Source organism: Lycium barbarum, chromosome 4 (genome assembly GCF_019175385.1).
Source record: "Lycium barbarum isolate Lr01 chromosome 4, ASM1917538v2, whole genome shotgun sequence".
Classification (NCBI taxonomy): domain Eukaryota; kingdom Viridiplantae; phylum Streptophyta; class Magnoliopsida; order Solanales; family Solanaceae; genus Lycium; species Lycium barbarum.
In genome coordinates, this window is record NC_083340.1 from 138,029,728 (window position 1) to 138,053,292 (window position 23,565).

At 35.1% G+C, this 23,565-nt stretch overlaps 1 protein-coding gene across 1 annotated transcript; it reads right to left on the reverse strand.

The window, feature by feature from the left end:
- Positions 1 to 21,747: 21,747 nt before the first annotated feature.
- On the reverse strand, positions 21,748 to 22,676 carry LOC132638684 (cysteine-rich repeat secretory protein 38-like). Its single transcript, XM_060355484.1, has one exon. It carries the CDS (start codon positions 22,665 to 22,667, stop codon positions 21,933 to 21,935), a length of 735 nt encoding a protein of 244 aa, XP_060211467.1. The 5' UTR covers positions 22,668 to 22,676; the 3' UTR covers positions 21,748 to 21,932.
- Between the last annotated feature and the right edge of the window lie 889 nt (positions 22,677 to 23,565).

The window sequence follows — 23,565 nt, forward strand, 5'->3', positions numbered from 1 at the left end:
CAATAGATATCGTTTCTTGAACTTCTTGGCCCTTAAGTGAGGAATGTCGCTTTGTTTTTTCGGTGTGGCAAATTTCAGGATGTAAGGCTCTTGTTTCTCATCTCTACAATTCTTCATCGGCGTGGAGGGCTCGATTTCCATGTCGCCAAGAAAAGTGTTTAGAATGAGGACCAACACGCCCCAACTCTAAAACTGCATTATTTTTGACATCCTCACTTTTGTACACTTCCTCAACAATGACATCATCAACAAAGATCCGATCGAATGGTTGGAGTTCCTCTATCTGCTCAACATGCAGGCCACTATCCAAGGTAATATGTAGTTGGGCATTAGACACCTCAACCTTTTTATTCATTTGTGCCTGCAAGCCATGGATATCTGAGCTAAATTGGTCTATCTCTTGTCCGAGCTCAGTTCTACCTTCTATCAGTTGTGTAGCCATGTTTGTAAGACCATCACGGAGAAACCCATGAAATTTCATTTGTTGAGCTTTTTTTGTTAGCCAAGATTGGCTCACTATCTCTGCTTCTTCAAAGCTATCTACTTGTGGGAACTCGCTCTCTTCTTCTGTTTGAGGTTCGTCTTGAGTATTGGCTAAGCCTATAACTTGTAAATCATTACAAGTTTCGGCCTCGGCCTGCATCTCTGTGAGGTTGGCACGAATCCTCTCTATGGATTTCCACATTTCTGCGTTTTGCTCTCTCATTAATGCATCATGCTCCATCATTTGCTCCCCTATTTGCTACATCATATCGCTAACCCGAGCAAGACTTTCCGCATCCTCCACTTCGTTACTACTGTCAACATCACAAATAACAGGAGAATTATAATATGGGCTCGGGGATGGGGAGTGAGAGTTAAGACAACCATTCCAATGACCGTCTTGACCACCACATATATTACAAATATTCCACTCAAAAGATTGGGAAGGTGCACACAACCCATTCCCGGAAATATTTTGACAGTGTTGCCACAGATGGGGTCCCCCACAAATCAAGCAAGGATCACCAAAATAGGAACAACCAATATTCGACCAATTTTTACTCCAAGATGCCATATCAAGCAAACAAACCAAAATATTAAATTAAAAATAAAATAAAATAATAATAAATAAATAAAAACTTGAATAAAAATTCTAAAATCCAAATTAGAAAAACAGTAATATTGCTAAGTCCCCGACAGCGGCGCCAAAAACTTGTTGCTCCCAAACGCACACGCAAGTATACGTGGTCGTACAAGTAATATAGACTGTTAAGTCCAGATATCGATCCCACAGAGACTTAGATTCTACTGTTAAACTAATTCAAATTCGAATGAAACTATTCAAGAAAGTGAAAATCAAGATTGTTTGTTGTACTAAACTAAAACTGAAAAGTAAACAATCTGTGATTGGTGTTTTTATGACTGGGACTATGTTGACAAAGATTGTAAGAATTATCAGATGAGAGAGAGATCTAGGGTTATGGCTTTCGACAATCCAGTTGATCTTCAGACAATTCCACCTATTTTATTTCCTGGGTTACTAGTTAACGGGTTAATTATGCTTTATGATATTCTCTCGAACTACTCACAAGCTTGTAGATGTTACTATAACGCCTATATCTCTATGGTCATCAGAGGTAACAAGAACACATTTATTTCTCTGTTTTCAACTAAGTAGGGCTAAAGGGTATATCTCTATCCTCATTAGCGAAACAATTAAATCGAACAAACTCTATTTATTCTTATTACGTACGTGAATTCCCTTTCTCAAGTTCAATTCACGCACCACAGATAGTGTCTAACTATTGGCCAAATAATCAAACAATTAAAACCAAGAATAAATAAGCAACCCACAATATGGAAAATCAATAGATAATAATCGTCATCAAATCAACTTTCAAGTCTTTCGCCACAACCCTAGAACTAGGAGATTTAGCTACTCATGATTCGATCATGGACAACAGAAGCCATGAATAAACTAGGGTTGAAAAAGATGAAAAAATAAAATAACCTAGAGAGAGAAAAAGGAGAACGGTGGCTTACAAATCCTTGAATAATCCCAGAATACCGTTCTCAGCTCTCAGAACGTCTATATATAGGCTAGGGTAAAAATAATAAATAAGGAATCCAAATCCTAGTCTAATCGGGAAAACATCCGCAGGTCCTCGCTTTCCTTCCGCATCGCGGAAGGATCGCCTGATGTTCTGCAGGTTCTCGCTTTCCTTCCGCGATGCGGAGGGATCGCGAGATGGTGATGACTGAGCTGGTGTGTCCGATTTCTCCATGCGATGCGGCTAGATCGGCTGATATTCTGAGGATTCCCGCGATGCTTCCGCATCGTGGAAGAAAGGCGGGGATCTGCAGTCGAATTAATCTTCTTTTAGTTCATCCTTTGTGGCCTTCGACTCGTCACCTCATCTAATCGTCATATGCTATGAAATCAAATCATTTTAAGCACAGTTTTCATCATTTGTCGTCATCGTACCTATACACATGAAATATACCGACATAAGTTTAAATACGACGATTGCATCATGAATTAAGCGGTAAAAGTCATAAGATTAGGATGTAATATGACACAAAACATGATATTTGTGCCAAATATCAGTACAACTGATGCAAGGCATATATTCTCTTTTATTCATGGATTTTTTTCTTGACAATTTTTTCGAATACAACTAAACTAATGAGGAAGCAAAAATATAGACATTATTTTCAATAAACTTGAAAGACTAAATAAATTAATGTGATCATAAGAAAACCCAAGAATGAAATCAACCTTTGAAGAGAGAAAAATCTAACCAGTTTAGGAGAAAAGCGATTAAGAAGAACTGATGTGGTTGGATTCACACGGCCGCAAACCAATGATTAGCGTCATGCTGTTTTCTACCTTTGTTTTCCTGCTATGCACAGTATAGAGGACTTTCTCAGTTTCTGTAGCGAGGAGTATATTCGGGATTTTGACAGTTTAAGTGATGTAGCTTTTCAGTAAGAGCACAATGATCTTCTAGCAAGGATAACACCCGTTCGTATGAACAGTTGGGTTGAGGCGCGAAAAGTTGTCTTTTTATTAGGGTAATTAGGTTTTTAAGAAGGGTAATTAAAAATTTTAAAAGGCAAAAAATTTGACAAAAAAGATAAATGGTAATACTGGCCTTAGAGAGTGCCACGTCACCGGGCTTAAGTCCTGTAATTATATATATAGATGGAATTTTTACAGCCCATAACTATCTCTAAGACTTATTTATTAGTAATAGATACTTTTTTTTAAGTATATTTGGTAGCTTAATTATTTATCAAATTACCATCTATAACTTGTTTTGTGACTGCAGTGTATTTCCCTAAAAATAAGGTACTTCTCTCCCACTTACCCACAATCCTTTTTTTTTCAAATATTTTTCTCTCACCTATCAAATCTATTTTCTCCCTCACCCCTCTTTCTCTCTTCGTTCCATCTCCTAGTCTTTTAAATTGATTTTCTCTCACCTAACAAATTTATTTTCTCCCTCACCCCTCTTTCTCTCTCTGTTCCATCACCTACCCTAGATCTTATTTTCTCTTACAAATCAGAAGAATCCTACAGTAGTAGCAGCAGCCATAGTCGATGACGGAGTGAAGCTTTATTAAAAAGAGCCCTGGTCAACGACGGAATGAAAAAAAAAAAGAGCTCTAACAACGGTGAAGGACGACGGAGTGAAACTTTATTAATTAGTCCAATTGAAAGTCTTTATCTCCGGTTAACGTCCTTTTTGTAACAATCTGAGACGACTCGCTTCTTTCCCATGAGAACACCATTGATGAGAGTTGTGGAGCTTTATGCCCACCAAGTGTTTGATAAAATATTTTAGTATATTTCAGTGCATATTTCAGTGTATTTCTGTGTATTAACAAACATTATATTTAATTTTCAGTGTATTATTTCACTGCATTTCAATGTATTTATCTTTTTTTGGTGTAAATATAGTGAATGTTCCAACTATAGAACCTATTTTTACTACACTTTGTTTTCACGACTTTTGTATTTCGCTGTGTTTCAATGTATTTCTGCATTTTGTATTTCTAATTTATGAAACAGTTTCTGATATATTTCATTGTATTCCATTGTATATACGCATACTACAACTTTATATTTCTTAAACAATTAACCATATTTCATTATATTTCAGTGTATATTTTTCAGTGATAAAAATTGAGAGAGATTTGTAAGCTTTATGGAAGAACAACCGTTATGCGTGATTTATGGGAAGTTTTAAATTGAATCCCATAATTTTTTTTAAAAAAAAAAATTGTTCCATAAATAGAGCCTAATTTTACTCTTCTGTGATTTGTGTGAAATATGGTTGATTTAATTTGATTTACTATTTACAAAGGAAAAAGAATATTATGTTCCAAAAATATAGCCTATTTTTTCTCTCAGATTTTTTTAAAAAAAATAAGTTCCAAAAATTGAGCCTAAATTTACTCTAACGTGTTTTGTATTTCGTTGTATTTCGTTATATTTCATTGTATTTCAAAAATGCGAGATACAACTGAAATATATCCAAAAGCAGCTACGAATTGTAAATCTTTAACTTGTAGCTATAACTAGTTAGAAGCTATTAAAAGAAAGTTATTTGTGTAAGTTTTACTATATAGATTGCACGAATTCTCCTTCAAATCGGCGGTCTTTAATTTTTATTCTTCAAATGAGTTGGTCTTTTATTTTATTGCCCTTTAGCGATCGAACCTATGTCTAGTGGGACAAAAGTCATGCGGGCATAATTTATGAAATATTATGATGCAAATATATAAATTTATGTCCCCCGAAAAAAGTTGTTTGTTATGAGGAGCAAATATTAAAGACCAACACAAAATAGGTCATAAGTGCCAATGACCCAAACAAATATGGTGGGGTAATTTGCACGATTGTCCTTATTTGGGGGTGGTCTTTAATTTTTGCTCCTCAAATTACTGGTCTTTAATTTTTGCCCTTCGCCTAAAATACCTCGAGGTTCTGGGTTCGAATCCCGGTTCAGTATAAAAAAAATCGCAAGGCAAAGTTTTGTAGCAAAACTAGGCATATTCGGATAGATTATTGTAGAATTCCAGCAGATTAAAAAAAAAAAAACTACCTTGCGAAATTTTGCAACACAAACTTTGGTCTTAAGGTAGAATTTGAAGGCAAATTCTGCCTTATAAGACAGACTTTTCGGGAAAACCTTGCCCCTCAAAATATCGAGATATTTTCGATCGCTTTTTAAATAAAGGACAAGAATTAAAGACCAACAATTTGAGGGGGGGAAAATATTAAAGATCAGCGCCTTTGAAGGGAAATAACTTAGCCCATGCTAAGAAGATCAGTTTGCTTTGTCGGCCAATTGGAAACTGCAAACACAAACCACCACTTAGGAAACAAAAGGCTAAGCTTTTGATTAATTTAGGACAAGGCCACACTATTGATTCTCTCCTTGCAAAATCAGAGTTAATGAGTGGATGAAAACCTAGGGGCCCTTTGGTTATAGGAATTAGGAGATTATCCCATATAAAATTTGAAATTAAATTGGTTTAGTATTTGATTGTGGGTATTAACTAAAATCATGATAAAATTTCAAGGAATTATTTATCCAATATAAAAGGCGGGATTATACTATTTTGGCTATAATCACAGAATTATAATCTTAGGATAACCATGTTTTGAATCAAACAAACCTTTAAATACCACCCTCCGTCCCAATTTATTGATATAGTTTGACTAGACACGGAGTTTAAGAAATAAATAAAAACTTTTGAAATTTGTGATTTAAAACAAATCATAGACAATTGTGTGATTGTAAATCATTTCATTAGGGGTAAAAGGAAGTTTTAAGTTAAATTATTTCTAAATATAGAAATGTATCATTCTTTTTTTGACAGACTAAAAAAAGAAAGTGTATCACATAAATTGAGACAGAGTGTCACACCCCAGGCTGGAGGGGCACGACCGGCACCCGGGCCTTACCTGCCGAGCACCACATAGTCTACTAACATCTATATCATGGTCATTTAGAACTTGAAGAGAAATAAAGCAGTCATCTAAGTAGGGAAATAACGTGCATGCAGAAGAGTCCCAACACATCACTGGTATAACATCTATATATATATATATATATATAAAATCCAAGTTTATATAGGCTGTGAAAAAATCCTAACCCCTTGCTTCGTCCATACAGCTAGGGGTGTTCATGGGTCGGTTTGGGTCGGTTATTGATTAAAACTATAACCAAACCAATTTAGTCGGTTTTTAAATGTCTAAAACCATAACCAAACCAAATAAAATAATAACCACCGGTTTAGTTATTGTCGGTTTGGTTCGATTTTTCGGTTTATGACTAGCAGCCATGAGACTTATCAGTAAAACATTAAAAAGTTGAAAAAGACATGTCTTTTTTTTTTGTTCAAACGATAACTTTTATTTATAGTTGAAGGTGGAACATACATCATAGAAACATTTTTACTATTAGTGATAGTGTAGTACTCAAGTTATCCAAAGTTGCTAAACTATTACATATGGAGCTAAAAACTAACTTAGTAGTGGTTGCACCATATTTGTCATCTTAATACATGTACCTGGAAATAAAGTAGAGCATAAGAGCTTTTAGTTGTTGTTACAAACATACATATTAATTAAACATAAAGACTACCTAAAATTAAAATGAACATATATGAAATAAAAAAACTTTGTGTAATGATCCCAAACTTTGGGGCAGTACTAGCATTTTTCCCTCAATTCTCCCATTTTATTAAAAAAAATTGTGTAATGATCCCAAACTTCAGATGTTTTTCTATCATTATCCCCAAGGCTGGGCCTCGACTACAAGGAACTGTTCTCTTCTGCTTTTTAGGAGGATTACCCACAGAAGAAGTATTAGGGCATTACCATGTGCTTGAGTTGCAGTTGTTGACACCCAATTTCGTCCATCCTTTATTCCTATTTATTTCTCTGGGCTTCTAAATTTATTGACGAGCTAAACGTTTTATTTTCACTATTATTTTTTATTGCTACTACTATTAATATCGTTACTTTCATTTTCACTATTTTACTATCAACATTACTAGCATTACTTTATCACAAATTTCAAAATGGTTCGTCATCATTTCCATTTTTTGGATTTTATACTCGTTAAATTAATTATACTTTATTAAGTCCTCTACTTTCTACATATTAATTACTAATTGTCTTCACATGTATATATTGTACTAGTTATTAAATTAGAAGCCCAAAAAAAATTAATATGGAAGAGGAATTTCAGCCAAATAAGTGGCCCAAACGGAGCAGCCCATGTTTTCTAAAATTTCATCCGACCAGCCCACTTGTTTAAACCCGGTACCCGGCCCACTACCCACCTGCGACCCGATCCATTCAACAACAAAAAATGAAACCGGTAGGGTTTCGTTCTTTCCTCTTCATAGCCGCAGCTTTCTCTCCTCTCTCCCTCTCTCTCTCTCCTCTCCATTTCCTGCAAAGAACCAAAGCATCTTTAACCGTAAACAGACCTTACATGGCTAAATCGGGAGGGATAATTAATGGGCTGTCACGGATTCAATATTGAAGAAACGTTTTCATCCTCTTTCTTGTTTTTTTGTGTTTGGTTTCGATCCGAAGCTTTAATGAGTTTTTTGTCCGTTGTAAGTTCGAATCTCGTCTTATCAGTTTTTTTTTATTCTTCGAGTACAAGTTTTAATGGAGCTTTGTCTCCTTCTTCTGTTGTTTCTGATCGGGGTCAGAACAAGCCCCAACGTTCTGATTTGAAAAAGGAATTCAACTTCGTGACCCCGCCAAATTTCGAACCGAGAAACCCTAAAAAAAATCAGCCTATAAATACTCACTTTCGATCCAACAATGGGAGTTCTCTTTAGCCGCCTGAACCTCCTCCTAAAAATATTTACACTTTTTCACTATACCCGGGAATACTCAGTTTGAAGGATTAAGTCGTTTATCCTTTCTGCTTTTACTTTAAAATCGAGTGTAGATCAGGCCTCGACGCCCGGTTCACTGTACACAAAAAAGGTAAGCCTTGATACATTTATTGCTTTTAGTCTTTAATTTTTGCTTTAGTTGAAATTTTAGCTTATTTCTGCTATTTTTTATAGTAGTTATGTAGTTTCTTTGTTGTCTTGTTATTTGTTTGATGTTTGGGAGCTGTTAGGATAGGATATTAATCGCTAAATGATTAGGATTAATAATGGTTTACTAGTAGAGATATCGAATTTCTATTGAACTCTTTGAACAAATTGTACAATATGGTTCAACGGACTGTTTAATTCCCTTTAGTTGATTTAGAAATAAGGGCGTATTGATGTTATCTAGTCTTTCGCCTGTTTGCCTATTTGATTTGTATTTGCAATGTGAATCTTATGTGGAATCATGGGGGTGGGGTGCAAATCTCTCTCACTAATGCATCAATAGGGTTAAAATGCTGAATTTGGTCTGTTATATCTCATTTTATGGTGAAGAAGCTAAGTGTGAACATAGATGTTACTCCCAGTCCTCCCTTCTTCGCTTAGTTATAAAAGTTGGGTCCTTCTATGAGAATAAAACCTTGTATAACTATAAGCCCTGCTCTAAAATGATACGATAAGGTCTATGTTCTTACTCAGTCGTAGCTCTCTAGTTATGAATATCAGGTATGCCTTTGTTTCTATTGTGCTTGGATTGGTACTTGATTCTGTTTTCTATGGCTCATGGATCAATTGGTCATGTTTAACCTTTCTCAGAGCTTGGTTAGTGCCAATATGACCATATCATGCCCTTATCTGGTCTTTGTGCTTGAAAATGATTGTTATAATAAATCAAAATGCACCATGCGTAGATAATGCACTTCTTCCTGAACTTGCCACACTTTTAAATACCTAAATATTGATGTCTTGTCCCTTAAATTGTTATGGTTTGCTTTCTTTGTGTCTAGAAAGTATGGTGGATGTCTTTGCCCCTGTAGTCTCTAGGTTGTGTGTCCTGTATTTGCTCTTATTTTAGAACAAAGCACTATTGGTTTAACTCAGAATTATGAAATGCACGTCTATGATAATTATCTGTTGACATCAACATGTTGTGAACTCAATAGGAATCAAGCAAGATCTATGTATAGCGTGATACATGCTTAACATATCATACGTCATGTTCATTACTGTCTTCTGCCATCTTTGCTGCGTTGTCTGGTGAAGCTACTATGGATAAATCTATACATAGGGCACACAAATATATGTAATGTTTATATATTTCAATGTATATCGCCCTGTATATCGGGTATTATTTTCTCGTATATCTTCGTTTGGGTCTTTGAAATAGAAGTGTTGTTGCTGTGTTGGGCTTTTCCTTTTGGGTTATTGTCTATACGAACTGGGTTGATGTCGCCAATATTTTTTATTTTGAAGAGTGTGTCTTGTATATTTTCACTTTACTATCCTTTTCTTTCATTTTTATGCATGACCATCGCATACGAGTCAGAGGGGACTCGTCCTCTTCCGCATTCGATGTTGGGCTAAAGCCCAACGAAACTCTCTTCTTGTGTCAGCCCAATCCGCAGCCTGCAAGAAAAGAAAATACTATTGGGCCGAGGCCCATATGGCAGAATATATGGCAGCATATTGAATGGGCCAAACCCATTTAACACATGTGTTTCCGTTACTCTATCTTTGTGTATCTGTTTACCTGCCTAACATTTATCTTATTTTTGTCTTTCTTAGCTTAGATGAATTCTAATAGAATTAGTGGGATAGTTTAGTGATAATGGATAGTTAGAGTTTGAATTTGCTTTCATGGTTTAATAATCTAGCCTATTTCATCAGTTCAAAATTTCTATTAATTACTCTTTTACAAGTCTAAAAAGGATTGAGTCATCCGACCAAGAATTAAATCCGATTTCAAATTATCCACCTACTTTAAATTATAACTTAACATTATTTTATAAAACTTTTTTTTAAGTCTTATGGTAATTCTATTTAAAGGAAATAAACGACCATTCCTTATAGTGATGAATCCTTTTCCAAGCTTAATTCACATCTTTATTTTCCCAAACAAGGCCCAATTTTCATAAAAGAGGTAATTATATTTTTAAACAACTTTTCACATAATAGTAGGAATTTAATTTATTTATTGCCTTTTTGATCTTATGCGTTACTTAATAAGCTAAGCAGTTAAAATGAGTTAATAATCGATCATTGAATTCCTATTAATGTATTGATTAATCCAGCATAGTTTCTAATATGATTAAAGTCTTTTTTCAATAAATTACCACTTTATTCTAATTTGAATAGTAGCCCTATATTCTCCATTTTTGAAATCCGATAATACTTACAAACTATTTTCCCAAACATTTAAAAATGTTGTATTTGTATATTTTTAGCCTTAATTAATTAACATAAGTCCGGTCGATTAACCATTGTTAATGGATCTTAGAGGATGCCTAATACCTTCCCTCTACATTAGTTGAACCCTTACTCAGATCTTTTGGTTTCGTAGACATTAAAACAGAGTTACTTTAGATAATTACTCTAATTAACCTTAGGTGCCCTAATTCACCATAAATAATTACCGGGATGTTGTAAACTATTTTGACTCCGGTTAAAATAGGGTATAACAACAGTAAATGTTGATGTTACTGAAGTATCTTCTATAGGAACCTCCAAATTTACAACCTCTGCCCTTACATATGAAAAATATTAGAAGTTTAGGACCCATTCAGACAAGAAAAAAGAAAGGTATAAATTCGAAAAAAAAAACAACCTAAAATCAAATGGCTGACAAAGAAAGGCTAAAAATTTAAGTTAAAGACAATAGACTCTAAGTGAGCTTCGGTTAGTAGGTTTACACTTAAAGAGTTAAAAGACTTAAAGACATGGGCTTGGACATATTCTTAAAAACATGGGCTTTAAACAATCATGTGAAATAAGTAGACCAAAAATCAAATTAATGATTAAAAGGTATAAAATATTTATAGTTATTTATGAAAACTAATATTATACATATAAATAATTATAAAATTTATGTATATAATTTATCGGTTTGGTTCGGTTATTTATTCTGTTATTTTCTAATAGAACCACAACCAAACCAAATATTATCGGTTTTTAAAATTTAAAACCAAATCAAACCAAACCAAACCAAATGTCGGTTTTTTTATTCGGTTTGGTTAAATTTTCGGTTTGATTTTGGTTTTAACCAAAACCGTGAACAACCCTACATACAGCCCCTACAACCCCCGGTCAAGCCCGCAAACTTAACACGGAGATTGATCCCTAACCAAACAACTGTAAATGCCTGACAGAATATGATGACAAGAATCACTTAATTAGTCTAGGCAGAGGTCTATAGATCTGATCCATGAAAATTTAGGTAAGTTGCATGGATAATATAAGGATGAATTAATTAAAGCAAAGGAGCAAACTTGCTAAGTTTCTCCATCACTACTGTAATAACCCCCATTAAAATAGCCTGCCCACTAAAAGAGATGAAAATAATTAACACCGTCACTTTTGAGTCTGTTTGGCGAAACTTCTACAAACTGCTTAAAATAACTTTTTAGATAAATAAGTTTACGGAATTGCAATTCGTGTTTGAACAATTTATTTACGAAGTATTTTGTCATATTCATACTCGATCTAGAGAGAGATCTCACTTCTCACTAAAAAAGGCTTTGACATTAGTTACCTTTACTTCCTTATCGGGCTTCGGCTCCAACCAAGAGTGCTGGTCCTCCAGTTCCCCTGCTACCCAGCTGTTTCCCCCTTCTAAAACACCTCACCTTATTGATCGAACCCCTAACACCAAATCCCTTCCTAACATCCCTATCGAACTGGAAATTTTCAATGCCGGAGAATCCCAACCCCGGTATAATTACCCCTATGTATGAAGACAATGTTCAATTCTCACATTCAAATGCCATGGCTAACAGACCTGCTGGTAAGTTTCGGATTCGACTGCTCCCAAGGGGATATGAACTGCAAAAGGGGAAGCCCGTGGTAGTCTTCCTAAAGAGGAAAATGATCTACTTGCTCATCCCTGTAAATGGACTATATTAGGTAAGTTCTCGCACATTAGACCCTTAGTTAATATCATTCAGAAGGAATTTGCGAAAACCATACCTAGTAATAAGGGTTGTATTAAGTTTAGGGCCGCCTGTGACATGCACCCATATTCTTGGATTTTGAAAATATTAATGACCACCTCAATAATGTGTACTTTAAGAACATCATTGCTTTTGGTTACATCATGAAAATCATCGCTGCTGTTTTATGTGTAGTAATTCATAAAGATTCAGACCAAGATGAATAAGGAAGAGGATGGAAGTTAGAATCTTAAAGAAGAAGAAATATTCATACACAAGTAGAGAGAGAAATATCTTGTTTATTGATCTTACTTCATTACCTTTACAAGTATTCAATCCAATGTATATATACACAATATAACTAATCATAACTAACTAATTAATCACTTAGCCTAATGATCATTAACTGACCAAGGTACACGGCTTAACTAACATTTGAATAGTTAGTTACTAAGTTTCCATATAGACAGTTTAGTCCCTAAGTTATATATTTTGTACTCCAACATTCCCTCTCAAACTAAGTATGGGATATTGCAAAGATGTTGACCATACCTAGTTTGCTGCATAAGTAGTCATGTGGTAACTTTGTCAATCCTTTTGTTAAAATGGCTGCTAGTTGTTCATGAGTGGAGATGTATTGTGTGTTCACTATTCCTTGCATGATTTCTCTCTTATTAAGTGACAGTCAATCTCAATATGCTTAGTTCTTTCATGATATACTGGATTTGCTGCAGTTTGAATTGCAGCTTTACTGTCACTGTGAAGTGTTACAGGTTTCTTTTGATCAATACCAAACTCCTTTAATAAGCCAAGTAACCAGATGATCTCAGATACTGTAGCAGCAATGCTTCTATATTCTGATTCTGCAGAGCTTCTGGACACAGAAGTTTGTTTTTTTGACTTCCATGTTATTATAGAATCTCCTAATTTAACAAGATAGCATGTTACTGACCTTCTAGATATAGGACAAGATGCCCAATCAACATCACTATATGCAGTTAAGTCTAGATTCTTAGTGCTTGAGAGGAGAATACCTTGTCCAGGTTGATTCTTTAAGTATTTCACAATTCTGATAGTTGCATCCATGTGTGATTGCTTAGGCTCTTGTAGAAATTGGCTTAATGTCTGCGCACTATAAGATATATTTGGTCTGGTCATAGTAAGGTATAACATTTTGCCAATAAGTCTTTGATATAGACCTTGATCAGCCTGTGTGTCTTGAGACATATGATTTATATGTTTCTCAGACTTGGCTTGATTCTCATTATCTGTCTGGTTTTGCTTCTCTAGATACTTATCATATTCTCTGTTTGTAAGTTTGATGATAGTATCCATAGGTGTCATAGATGGTTTTGCTGCTGTTAATCCAGTTTCAGCAATCAGCTCTAGTACATATTTCCTCTGATGCATTAAAATGCCTCTATTGGACTTGACAAATTCAATGCCTAGAAAGAACCTTAGTTCACCAAGATCTTTGATCTTGAATGCCTTCTGTAGATTCTCTTTGGTTTCTTTGATCAATTGTAGACTACTGCCAGTTATTAATATGTCATCTACATAGACTAATACAATGGTAATTCCTTCGTCTGATCTATTATAAATAATGAGTGATCAAACTGACTTTGCTGAAACTTATATCTCTATTAGTGCCTCAGTAAGTTTTGTGTTCCATTGTCTTGGAGTTTGTTTTAATCCATACAAGGACTTAAGAGTCCGCAATGCCCTCTTTTTGGCTGTAACCTTTTGCCACTAATCTGGCTTTAAATCTTTCAATATCTCCATTAGCTTTATACTTAATCTTGTAGATCCACTTACATCCTATGGGCACTTTACGTTGGGGCAGTTTGACTATCTCCCATGTACCATTACTTTCTAGAGCATCTATCTCATTTTTCATTGCCTCTAAACACTTTGGGTCCTGCATAGCTTCTTTGTAATTCTTTGGCTCAATATCATTAGTAGTCTTGACAATGTATGCTCTATATTCAGCAGATAGCTTGTGATAAGTAATGTGATTAGATAAAGGATAGTTACATTGTATACTTAAGGACACAAAGTCCTTCATCCACACAGGTTTAGTTTTCTGTCTAGTAGATTTTCTATCAGTATTACCACTAGTTATAGGTTGTGTAAGTTCTAATGACTGTACATCAATGGGCAATATAGCATTATTGTCATGTAGTGACACAGAATCAGATACCAGCACTTGTTTATGCTCAGCTAGTACTTGTGAGTCTCTGGTAGTGATACTCTCAGGCACTATAGGTGTATGACGGAACTGCGGACCAGCTTAATTCTCATATTCATATGTGTACATATCAATACTAGTAGTAGGAAACTGTTTACTACCCTTGATGTTGTATGTCTCAAAAGGAAAGATATCTTCTTTAAATTGTACGTCTCTACTAACAAATATTGACTTCTCATGAAGATCATATAAGATATATCCTTTTTGAGTAGCTGAATATCCCATTAAGACAGCTACTCTAGACCTAGACATAAGCTTGTCATTTTCCTGCATATTTTTTGCAAATTCCAAGCAACCCATCACTCTTAGATGATTCAACATAGGCTGCTTATTATACATTAGCTCATAAGCAGTTTTTCCTTGTAGTACCCTACTAGGCATCCTGTTGATTACGTAAACTGCAGCCTGTACACACAGATCCCAGAACCTGACAGGGGTCTTTCCTTGAAATCTTAAGGCTCTAGTTACTTTTAATATGTGTTTATGCTTCCTTTCAGCCACTCCATTTTGCCGAGGAGTATAAAGGCAACTAGTTTGATGTATAATGCCCATACTTTGAAACAGTGTAGTGCACACACTGTTTACAAATTCTGTACCATTATCTAATCTAAAGCATTTTACAATAGTGCCAAATTGTGTCTACACAAAGTTCACAAATTAGTTTAAGACTACACAAACATCAGATTTCAATTTTAGCAAGAATAGCCATGTCATTCTAGAGAAATCATCTACCACAGTAAGAAAATATATGTTCCCATCATAAGTTGGATACTTTTATGGACCCCATACATCTAAATGTACTAATTGAAATATTGCAATAGTTTTAATAGAACTAGTAGGAAATTTTGATCTAGCCTATTTTGCACAAGGACAAACAGTGCATGTATCTAGTTGTTTAGTAATAGAGTCAATACTAACTTTGCACATCTTATTTAAGGGAACTGCAGACATATATCCCATTCTTTTGTGCCATAGACGAATGTTGCTTGCCTCACTGAGTATATGCTTGGTAACAGTTGTACTTCCAGCTGTTAGTGCTACCTTCTTCCCTTGATTCAGAGACTGGTTCACCAGAATGTATAGATCATTTTCAAATTTACCAATATCCCTCACCTTCCCAGTGAAGAGATCCTAGAAAACACAAAAGAGAGGAAAAAAGTTTACTGAACCGTTCAGTTCTCTAGTTATCTGAGACACTGACATTAGGTTATACTAGAATTGTGGAAGATGAAATACATTTTGTATGACACTTCTGTCTGAGATAGTACTAGCTCCAGTGTGTGTAACTGGTGATTCATCTCCATTAGGAAGAAGCACCTTTTTTGGTTCATTTATTTAAGTTATAGTATTAACATCAAGCAACTATTTGTCTGCTACCATGTGGTTTGTAGCACCAGTATCAATTATCCATTCTCTTGGACTGTTACAACTCATTAGAGCTTTATTTATGTCTTTATATTGCAGTAATGCTTTGCATATACTTGATGCCTTATGCATCTTTTTGACTTTCATGATCTGTGACATGGTTGAGTTAGAATTCATACCTCCTACTGCTGATAGTGCAGTATCAGTGTCACCTTTGCTCTTCAGAAGATGCACTATCTGTTCATACTGAGTCTTTGAAAACCCATATGGTCCAACTTGATGACCTCCATCCACATTGCTTGGACTCTACATTGATCCAGTTGAACCTAGTTAACTTCCTTGCACCTCATTCCCAGCTATGACATTGTAAGCTGCATTCCTAGCACCAGAATTTCTTTGATGGTTGTTATTAGTCTGTCTATAGTTGTGGTCTGCAGTATCGAATTGCTTCTTCTTTGGTCTATAGTCAGTAGGATAGCCAACAATTTTGAAGCACTTCTCAGTTGAGTGATTTTTCATTTTGCACAACTCACACCACAGACTTTGAAACTGTCCTTGTCCTTGACTCTGATTAAAGTTCCTCTTATACTTCTGATTTCCTGAATTAGTGTTATTCCTAGAGTACATTGCCACATCTACATTTCCCATGGAGATAGGATTGGTAATTAAAGATCCAGATGCTGCTGCTATGGATTTTTGCCCTTCATCACTGGTTACCATACCATAGGCTTGGTTTAAACTAGGCATAGGACACATCAACAATATTTGACTCCTTGCTTGATTGTAGCTTTCATTTAGCCCCATAAGAAATTGAAACAACTTCAATTTTTGCAGATGAGACACAAACTCTTTAGACTTCTCACAGTTATAACTAGGTATTGGAATTAGTGCCTCAAACTCTTCTCATAAACTCTTCAACTTAGAAAAAGAAGCAGACACAGTAGTTGTACCTTGTGTGAGTGTTGCTATCTCTTTATGTATGTTAAAGGTCCTTGATCCATCAATCTTATTGAACCTTTCATACAGATCTTCCTATACTCGTTGTGCATTTGTTGCATACATGATTCCTCCTAACATATTCTTCTCAACTGATCCCATTATCCACGATAAGACAATTGCATTCACTCTTCCCCACCTATTCGACAATGTTTCTGGGAACTTGTCTTTACTGCACGATCCATCAATCAGCCTTACTTTGTTCCTTCCAAGAAGGACAAGACGCATTGAATTATACCAAATTGAATAGCTCTCCACACCAGTTAGTTGAAATGATATGATTTGGATTCCACTTTTATCAGCAGGAGACAGAAACAACGGATGATTATAATCAATCTCCACTCCTTGAGTTCTAACATATTGTGTAGATCCACCACTTAGATCTGGCTGAGCATTGCTCTGAGTATTATTGTTGTTAGCTTGAGAATTGTTCACATTGTTTATAGTTACATTAGGTATATCTTCGATTGCCATTGATGAACACTGTCAAACCTTGAAGTTCTTGACACATATTTGTTTTGCGGAAATTAATTGGTTTTGAATCGAACTTAGTCATCAGTAATCATGACTTCTGCTCTGATACCATGTTGTTTTATGTGTCGTAATTCATGAAGATTAAAACCAAGATGAATAAGGAAGAGGATGGAATTAGAAGCTTAAAGAAGAAGAAACATTCATACACAAGTAGAGAGAGAAATATTTTGTTTATTGATCTTACTTCATTACCTTTACAAGTATTCAATCCAATGTATTTATACACAATCGAACTAATCATAACTAACTAATTAATCACTTAGCCTAATGATCATTAACTGACCAAGGTACACGACTTAACTAGCATTTGAATAGTTAGTTACTAAGTTCCCATATAGACAGTTTAGTCCCTAAGTTTATATATTTTGTACTCCAACAATCGCCGATCATAACCAAGACCTTGTAAAGTAAGGGTTGAAATTGACCTTACCAGGCCTTTGACATAAATTTGAACTACAATTTACCTAGAAAAAACTTTTTAAGTACTGTTGACACCCAATTTTGTCCCTCCTTATCTAATTTTATTCACTCGGGTTCTAAATTTATTGACAAGCTAAATACTTTATTTTCACTATTTTATTTTTTATTGCTACTACTACCAATATCGCTACTTTTATTTTCAACATTACGAACATTACTTTGTCACAAATTTTAAATGTTCGTCATCGTTTCATTTTCGGGTTCGGACTCATTAATTTAATTACCAGACAACACTTTGTTAAATTCTTATTTTTCCTACATATTAATTATTAATTGTCTCCACATAGTATATATTGTACTAGTTATTAAATTAGAAAATAGAGGAGGAAGGATCAACAATTTCAGCCAAATAAATGGCCCAAATAATCAGCCCACACGTTTTAATCCAACCAGTCCATGTCTTCAGCGGACCAGCCCACATTAATCCCCTACCCAAAACAGTTCAGCCCACATGTTAATTTCGGATCAGCCCACTATTTTATACCCGACCCGGTCCAATCTTTACCCCCTAAGACCAAAACCTAATCTTTTTCTTTTCTTTCTCCTCTTCAACCGCCTCTTCTTTCTCCTCTCTTCTCTCTCTCGCTCGACCTCATCTCTCCTCTCCCTCACGTTCTCCCCACTTCGTTCTGCCATCTCCACCATCACTGCTCATCACGTTCTCTTGTCCCCCCCCCCCCCCCCCCACGCTCATGTCGCCTTTGTTCCCCACGCCGCTCCTCTCTCATACGCTCCCCCTCTCCTCACTCTATAAAGAGAGAGGGAGATCGAACAGACAAAAAAAGAAACCAAGGATCTGGAACCAAAAATTCCCTACAAAACACAAGTTTAATCATCAAAGATAGCCTTACTTGAAAAAGAACAACCAACAATTACTCTACTTTTACTTTTTCGGTTTGAAACTTTAGCTACTTTAATCGGGTTCATTCGTGTTCGAGCGTAGATTCGAGATATCGACACCCCAATTCACTGCGCCAACAAAAGGTCAGTGCTATTTTTCTCTTGTCATTTGGTTCAGATTTTGAGATGTATTAATGATTCTGTGTTAGGTTCAGTTTGTGGTGCTGTGAAATATGTTTATGTACTAGCATAATTTAAATGATTGTGTCTGTTTAGCTAGTTAAGCATATGTCGATAGGTTGGGTTAATTCAGTTTATTTGACCGCGCGGGTTATTCTGAGATTATCATTATATATTCTATGCGTTATAATCTATTATGTTAAGCGTCGCCATTTGCTAGTTTAGCCTGTCGAGTTTAAATATATCTCTAAGCATTATGTAATCGGTTTGTGTTAAACATGTATTCTAGATTAGCTGGTTATTCTGTAACAGAGTTGAGATGTGGATGGTTTCTGATCTGTTTTTTGTGAAAGATATGCTGGTATGGTTTGGCCTTCAAATGCATAAGTGGTTAATTTTAACTTAAAACTTGATTGTCGTATAAGTTATTTGGGTTAACATCTGTCTAGTTTAAAGTTGGAAAACCTGTAGCACTCTTCGATTGAAGTTTGAGCAGTAGCTTAGCTGAGTTAGAGGAGTGTCTCTATGAGTTTATTTTTATTTTCCCTGAAGCAGTACGCTAGGCATACCCCTAGTAATCTGGAATCCTACAATATTGATTTAAGTTGAGACTAGCTCATGGACTGCCCCTTTATAAGTTAAACTTATGCTGTGTAATGCCTCCGCTATGAGTTTAGTTATCACTTATGTGCTACTGCCCATTATCTGAACATGTGTTTAAACTTGCTATAAGCCTAAATGGCCTAACCCGACCAGTGTGTCTGGTTAATCATGAGATTTGGGTCTTGTTTTAGTTGCTTTGCTATTTCAAACAATTGACAGATTGAACAGGTGTCTACTGTTCTGTTAAGTTTGTGGCTGTGGCATTTATATTGTCGGATTTGGTGACTGGTATTAATGTAATGCACAATCAATTGGATGGGCTGTTGTAAAGATCTGTGGTGTGAGTTGTGAAGTATGGACCGTTTACGATTTGTAGTACTCTATATCTGCTGAAAATGGATTCGGTTTGACTATCTGCTTAATCAATTTAAGTGTGTAACAAGTTATCTTGCTAAAACCTTCAGTTATCATCTCTTTCACCAAGTGAGATTTTGATTCTGCCCTTCTGCTTTCGAGCGGGTTCAGTGTCTGATTCATATTGTGTTTTCCTCATATCTAAATCTCCTGTAAAGACCTGTTTCTAACTACCTGAACATGGAATGATTTAAACCTCCTCGGTCCCCTTTGGCTGCTGCTTTATTGTTGGGTTTGTGAGCCACATTTGATAAAATAGTTACTGCTGAACTTTGGGATAAACAGCGGCACTTTGGCCACTACTTTTAGCTAGCTGTTGTTGCCACTTTTGGGCTGCTGCTATACTACAAACAGCTACTACGTTTGTGTGGTAATCCAATACCTATGTCAAGAAAAAATGTGGTTATACTTGGCCGCTATGTGGATGTTACTTACGCTCGATAAAATAGTTGATGTTTTGCTGCTACTTGTAGCTGTGCTAATTGCTGTATTTGGAATTACGCTAGTGGTCGTTGTGTATTGTTTATTGCCCATTTCTTCACATGTCACTTAGTTTCGGTTGCAAGTTCTTATATTTTGGGCTGAATATGTCTTTGGCACATGTTAATCATCTTTAAGTTTCCCATATATGATGATTTTGTATATTATAGAAATTATACCATCGCACTAATTTCTTCTCCTTTCTTTTGCATGACATCCGGGATTGCGAGGAGTCTCGAATGAGACTCGACTTTGCCGCGAGATCAAACAATTGTATTACCTCCTCTCGAGTCAGCCCACCCGCAAAAAAAAAAAAAAAATCTGGGCCGAGGCCCGTCACATTGGCAGCGAACAGCAGCAGTCCAAAAATGATTGGGCCAAAACCCAACAGTAGCTTAGTCATAGCAGTCCTAAAATGGGTTGAGCCCATTTAACTTCTTTGCTCTTCTATTTTATCTTTGTGCATTTAATTTGTGTTGTATGATTAACTCTCTTGTTTGTTAATCTAGATGAACTTTAGCAAATTAGTGGAGTTTAGTTTAGTAATGGGTAGTTAATTCCATAAATTACATTCACTTCTATTTTTAAAACTATTTATAGTATCTATAACATTTATTTGAGTAATTGATTTTCAAAATAGCATGACTATATCTTTTGGCTAAGGGAATCATAATTTATGTTTACTATCTTAGAAGTTTAAAATGTCACAAATCTTATACTAACGTTAGCTTATTCTAAGAAATAAAAAGCAAATTAGTTTTAACGGATAACTTTTTCACTTTAGTTCCTTTCCAACACTTGAAATACATATTTGTTTAAAACAACCTTCGCACAATATACGTTAAACTAATAGTCTTTTCTATGAAACTTTTAAAGTTTATTTAATGTTACATTAACTCTTTTAATTTGTGAGTCGGCATAACTCACTTTTTCCAAATACATATAAACATTACATGTTTCGCTTCTTTTAGTTTATTTTAACTAAACTCTCTATGCAATTACCAATTTTACTTTAAACAACTTTATCAATAATTCACAAAAAAACATTTTTCTTTCTATAATGTTACATTTACATTTAGCCTAATTAAATCTTAGTCCGGTCGGTTAACCATTGTTAATGGGTCTTAAAGGATGCCTAATACATTCCCTTTAGACTAATTGAACCCTTACCTAGAATCTTAAGTTTCGCAGACCTTAAACAGAGTTAACTTTAAACATAACTTTAATAAACTTTAGGTGTCCTAATTCACCATAAATAATTAGGTAGCGACTCCTTAAAACAAATAAACAAAAAATAGGAATCACCAATATGTTGTACTCTACTTTAACCCGGGTTAAAATGAGGTATAACAAGTACTTCTGAAAATGTGGTAATATTGACTCGCTAATAATAAATCTTTTTTGAACGCTAAATGTTTATTCATCCATATTAACAACTATTTCATAGTGCACAAATATATGGCCCCGCTACTAATTTTTCCAATAAATATATTCCTTTAGCTAGATTCAAATGTACGTGACAGTTCCAATGGTGCCTTCGTAACACAGAGTTCACACAAAAGAGGAGGATTGTCGAAAGAGGTTGATCATTCAAAAGTACATATTTAAGCTAAACCTAATTATAACACCAACAACAACTACAAAGGACTTGCAAATTAATTAGACTAAATTACCTCGATATTGGATTTTTAGGTCAAGCCATCCATATATATGATCATCTATTAACCATTGACAATATATTCTAATTTTCAAGGAGTATTAACAAAAGGGTACATTTCATATATAAAGTGACAACTCCCTCCAACAACTCTTCCACCTCTTTTTCCAGCACAACATCTTGGAAGTTCACTAATAATACCCTCAAGACACTTCTTACATTCCTCGTTTGAAAGATCCCTTGTGCACTCGACCAGTCCATACAATTTCTCATTTTCTCCAATCTTCATTTCTCCCGTTGCATACATATTTTGCACCCAATACGCTTCATCAACCAAGCTTCCCAACAATTCCTTGGTCTTTGAATTAAAATACTCTGGATTACTCACAACAGCACGATTCCACATGTAAAACTTGTACCTATTATCGATTTCCCCTCGGAAACAATCATCAGAATATTTCAAGAGACAATTATCATACCATATGATGGCTTCTTTGTCGTATGGACAGCGTTTTACAAGTTCTTGACTAGCATCTAGTACACATGACTTGCAATCCTCACTTGAAACATCACCACGACATAGTGAAAGCCCGTGTGATCGATCAGGTTTTTTCCCCATTGAGCTAGTTGAGAACCCAGTTGGTGGAGTTTTTGAGTTGAGATCAGCTAAGATATTTTTCAAATTTTGTGCATAGTAACTATCAGCCGTGAAATTTCCAGATTTTGAGCAAAAATGGTAGAGTGGACCTGCGGAAATCACTACATGTACAAGAATTGCAATGGTTGAAAGAAATAATAGACAAGAGATTAATTTTGAGGAAGCCATATTTTGAGGAGGGAAATGAGAATATGGTGTAAAACTTCATATGGTGCACTATTTTATACTAGTACTTCAAGAAGAGGGTAGAACTAGCTAGCTTATGGGTGTCAAATGGGTAGGTTGGACTAAATTTGAACGTGTCAAAATGGACTGAGTTAATTAATGTGACTCATTCAAAAGTTACTTGGGTTGAAATAGATTAGAATAAAATTGACTAAAAGACGGGTCATAAACCAACCCGCACAATTGTTACTAAGTTTTTTTATTTTTCTTTTATAATTTTGTAAGTACCTTATAAAACTATTTTTTTCTTTATTATGGCTATATATAACATATCAAACAAAAATAAATTGAAAATATTTTGACAAGGTTTCTATATATGGGTTACATATCAACCCTATTTTTAGACAAGTTGAAATGAGTTGGGCTAAAATGAGATGATCTAATAAATGGGCGGGTTAATGACCAACCCAAACCTAAACATATTAAGCGGATCATAATTTCATGGGCTAATTTTACCACTCTTAAGCTAGCTTGCAAGTTTTTTTTTTTTTTTTTTTTTTTTTTTGGGTGGGAAGCTGACTATTTCCTCTAACATAAATTTAACTATCTGTCGCTAACCATTCCCCTAACTAGTGCTCTTTAGAATAATATCATGGATTATTCGTACAAGTAATTCCCATTTTGATTGCATCATAAGTTACATGTGGTAATTAAGAAATACCAAGATCACATTGATTAGATCTGAAGGTTAATCTAAATCTGATCGAGAGATATTATTTGCCTTTAGAGTTTGATGAATTGGATGCCAATGAATGTCCACTAAGGCTTAGTGCGATGGAGGCAATTTGCAAACATACGTTAAAGGATCACTACCACAAACAAATGAATTATTTTCGAAATA

Excerpts from the sequence above, each read along its gene's own strand:
- LOC132638684 (XM_060355484.1), bottom strand. The coding sequence starts at position 22,667 with ATGGCTTCCTCAAAATTAATCTCTTGTCTATTATTTCTTTCAACCATT.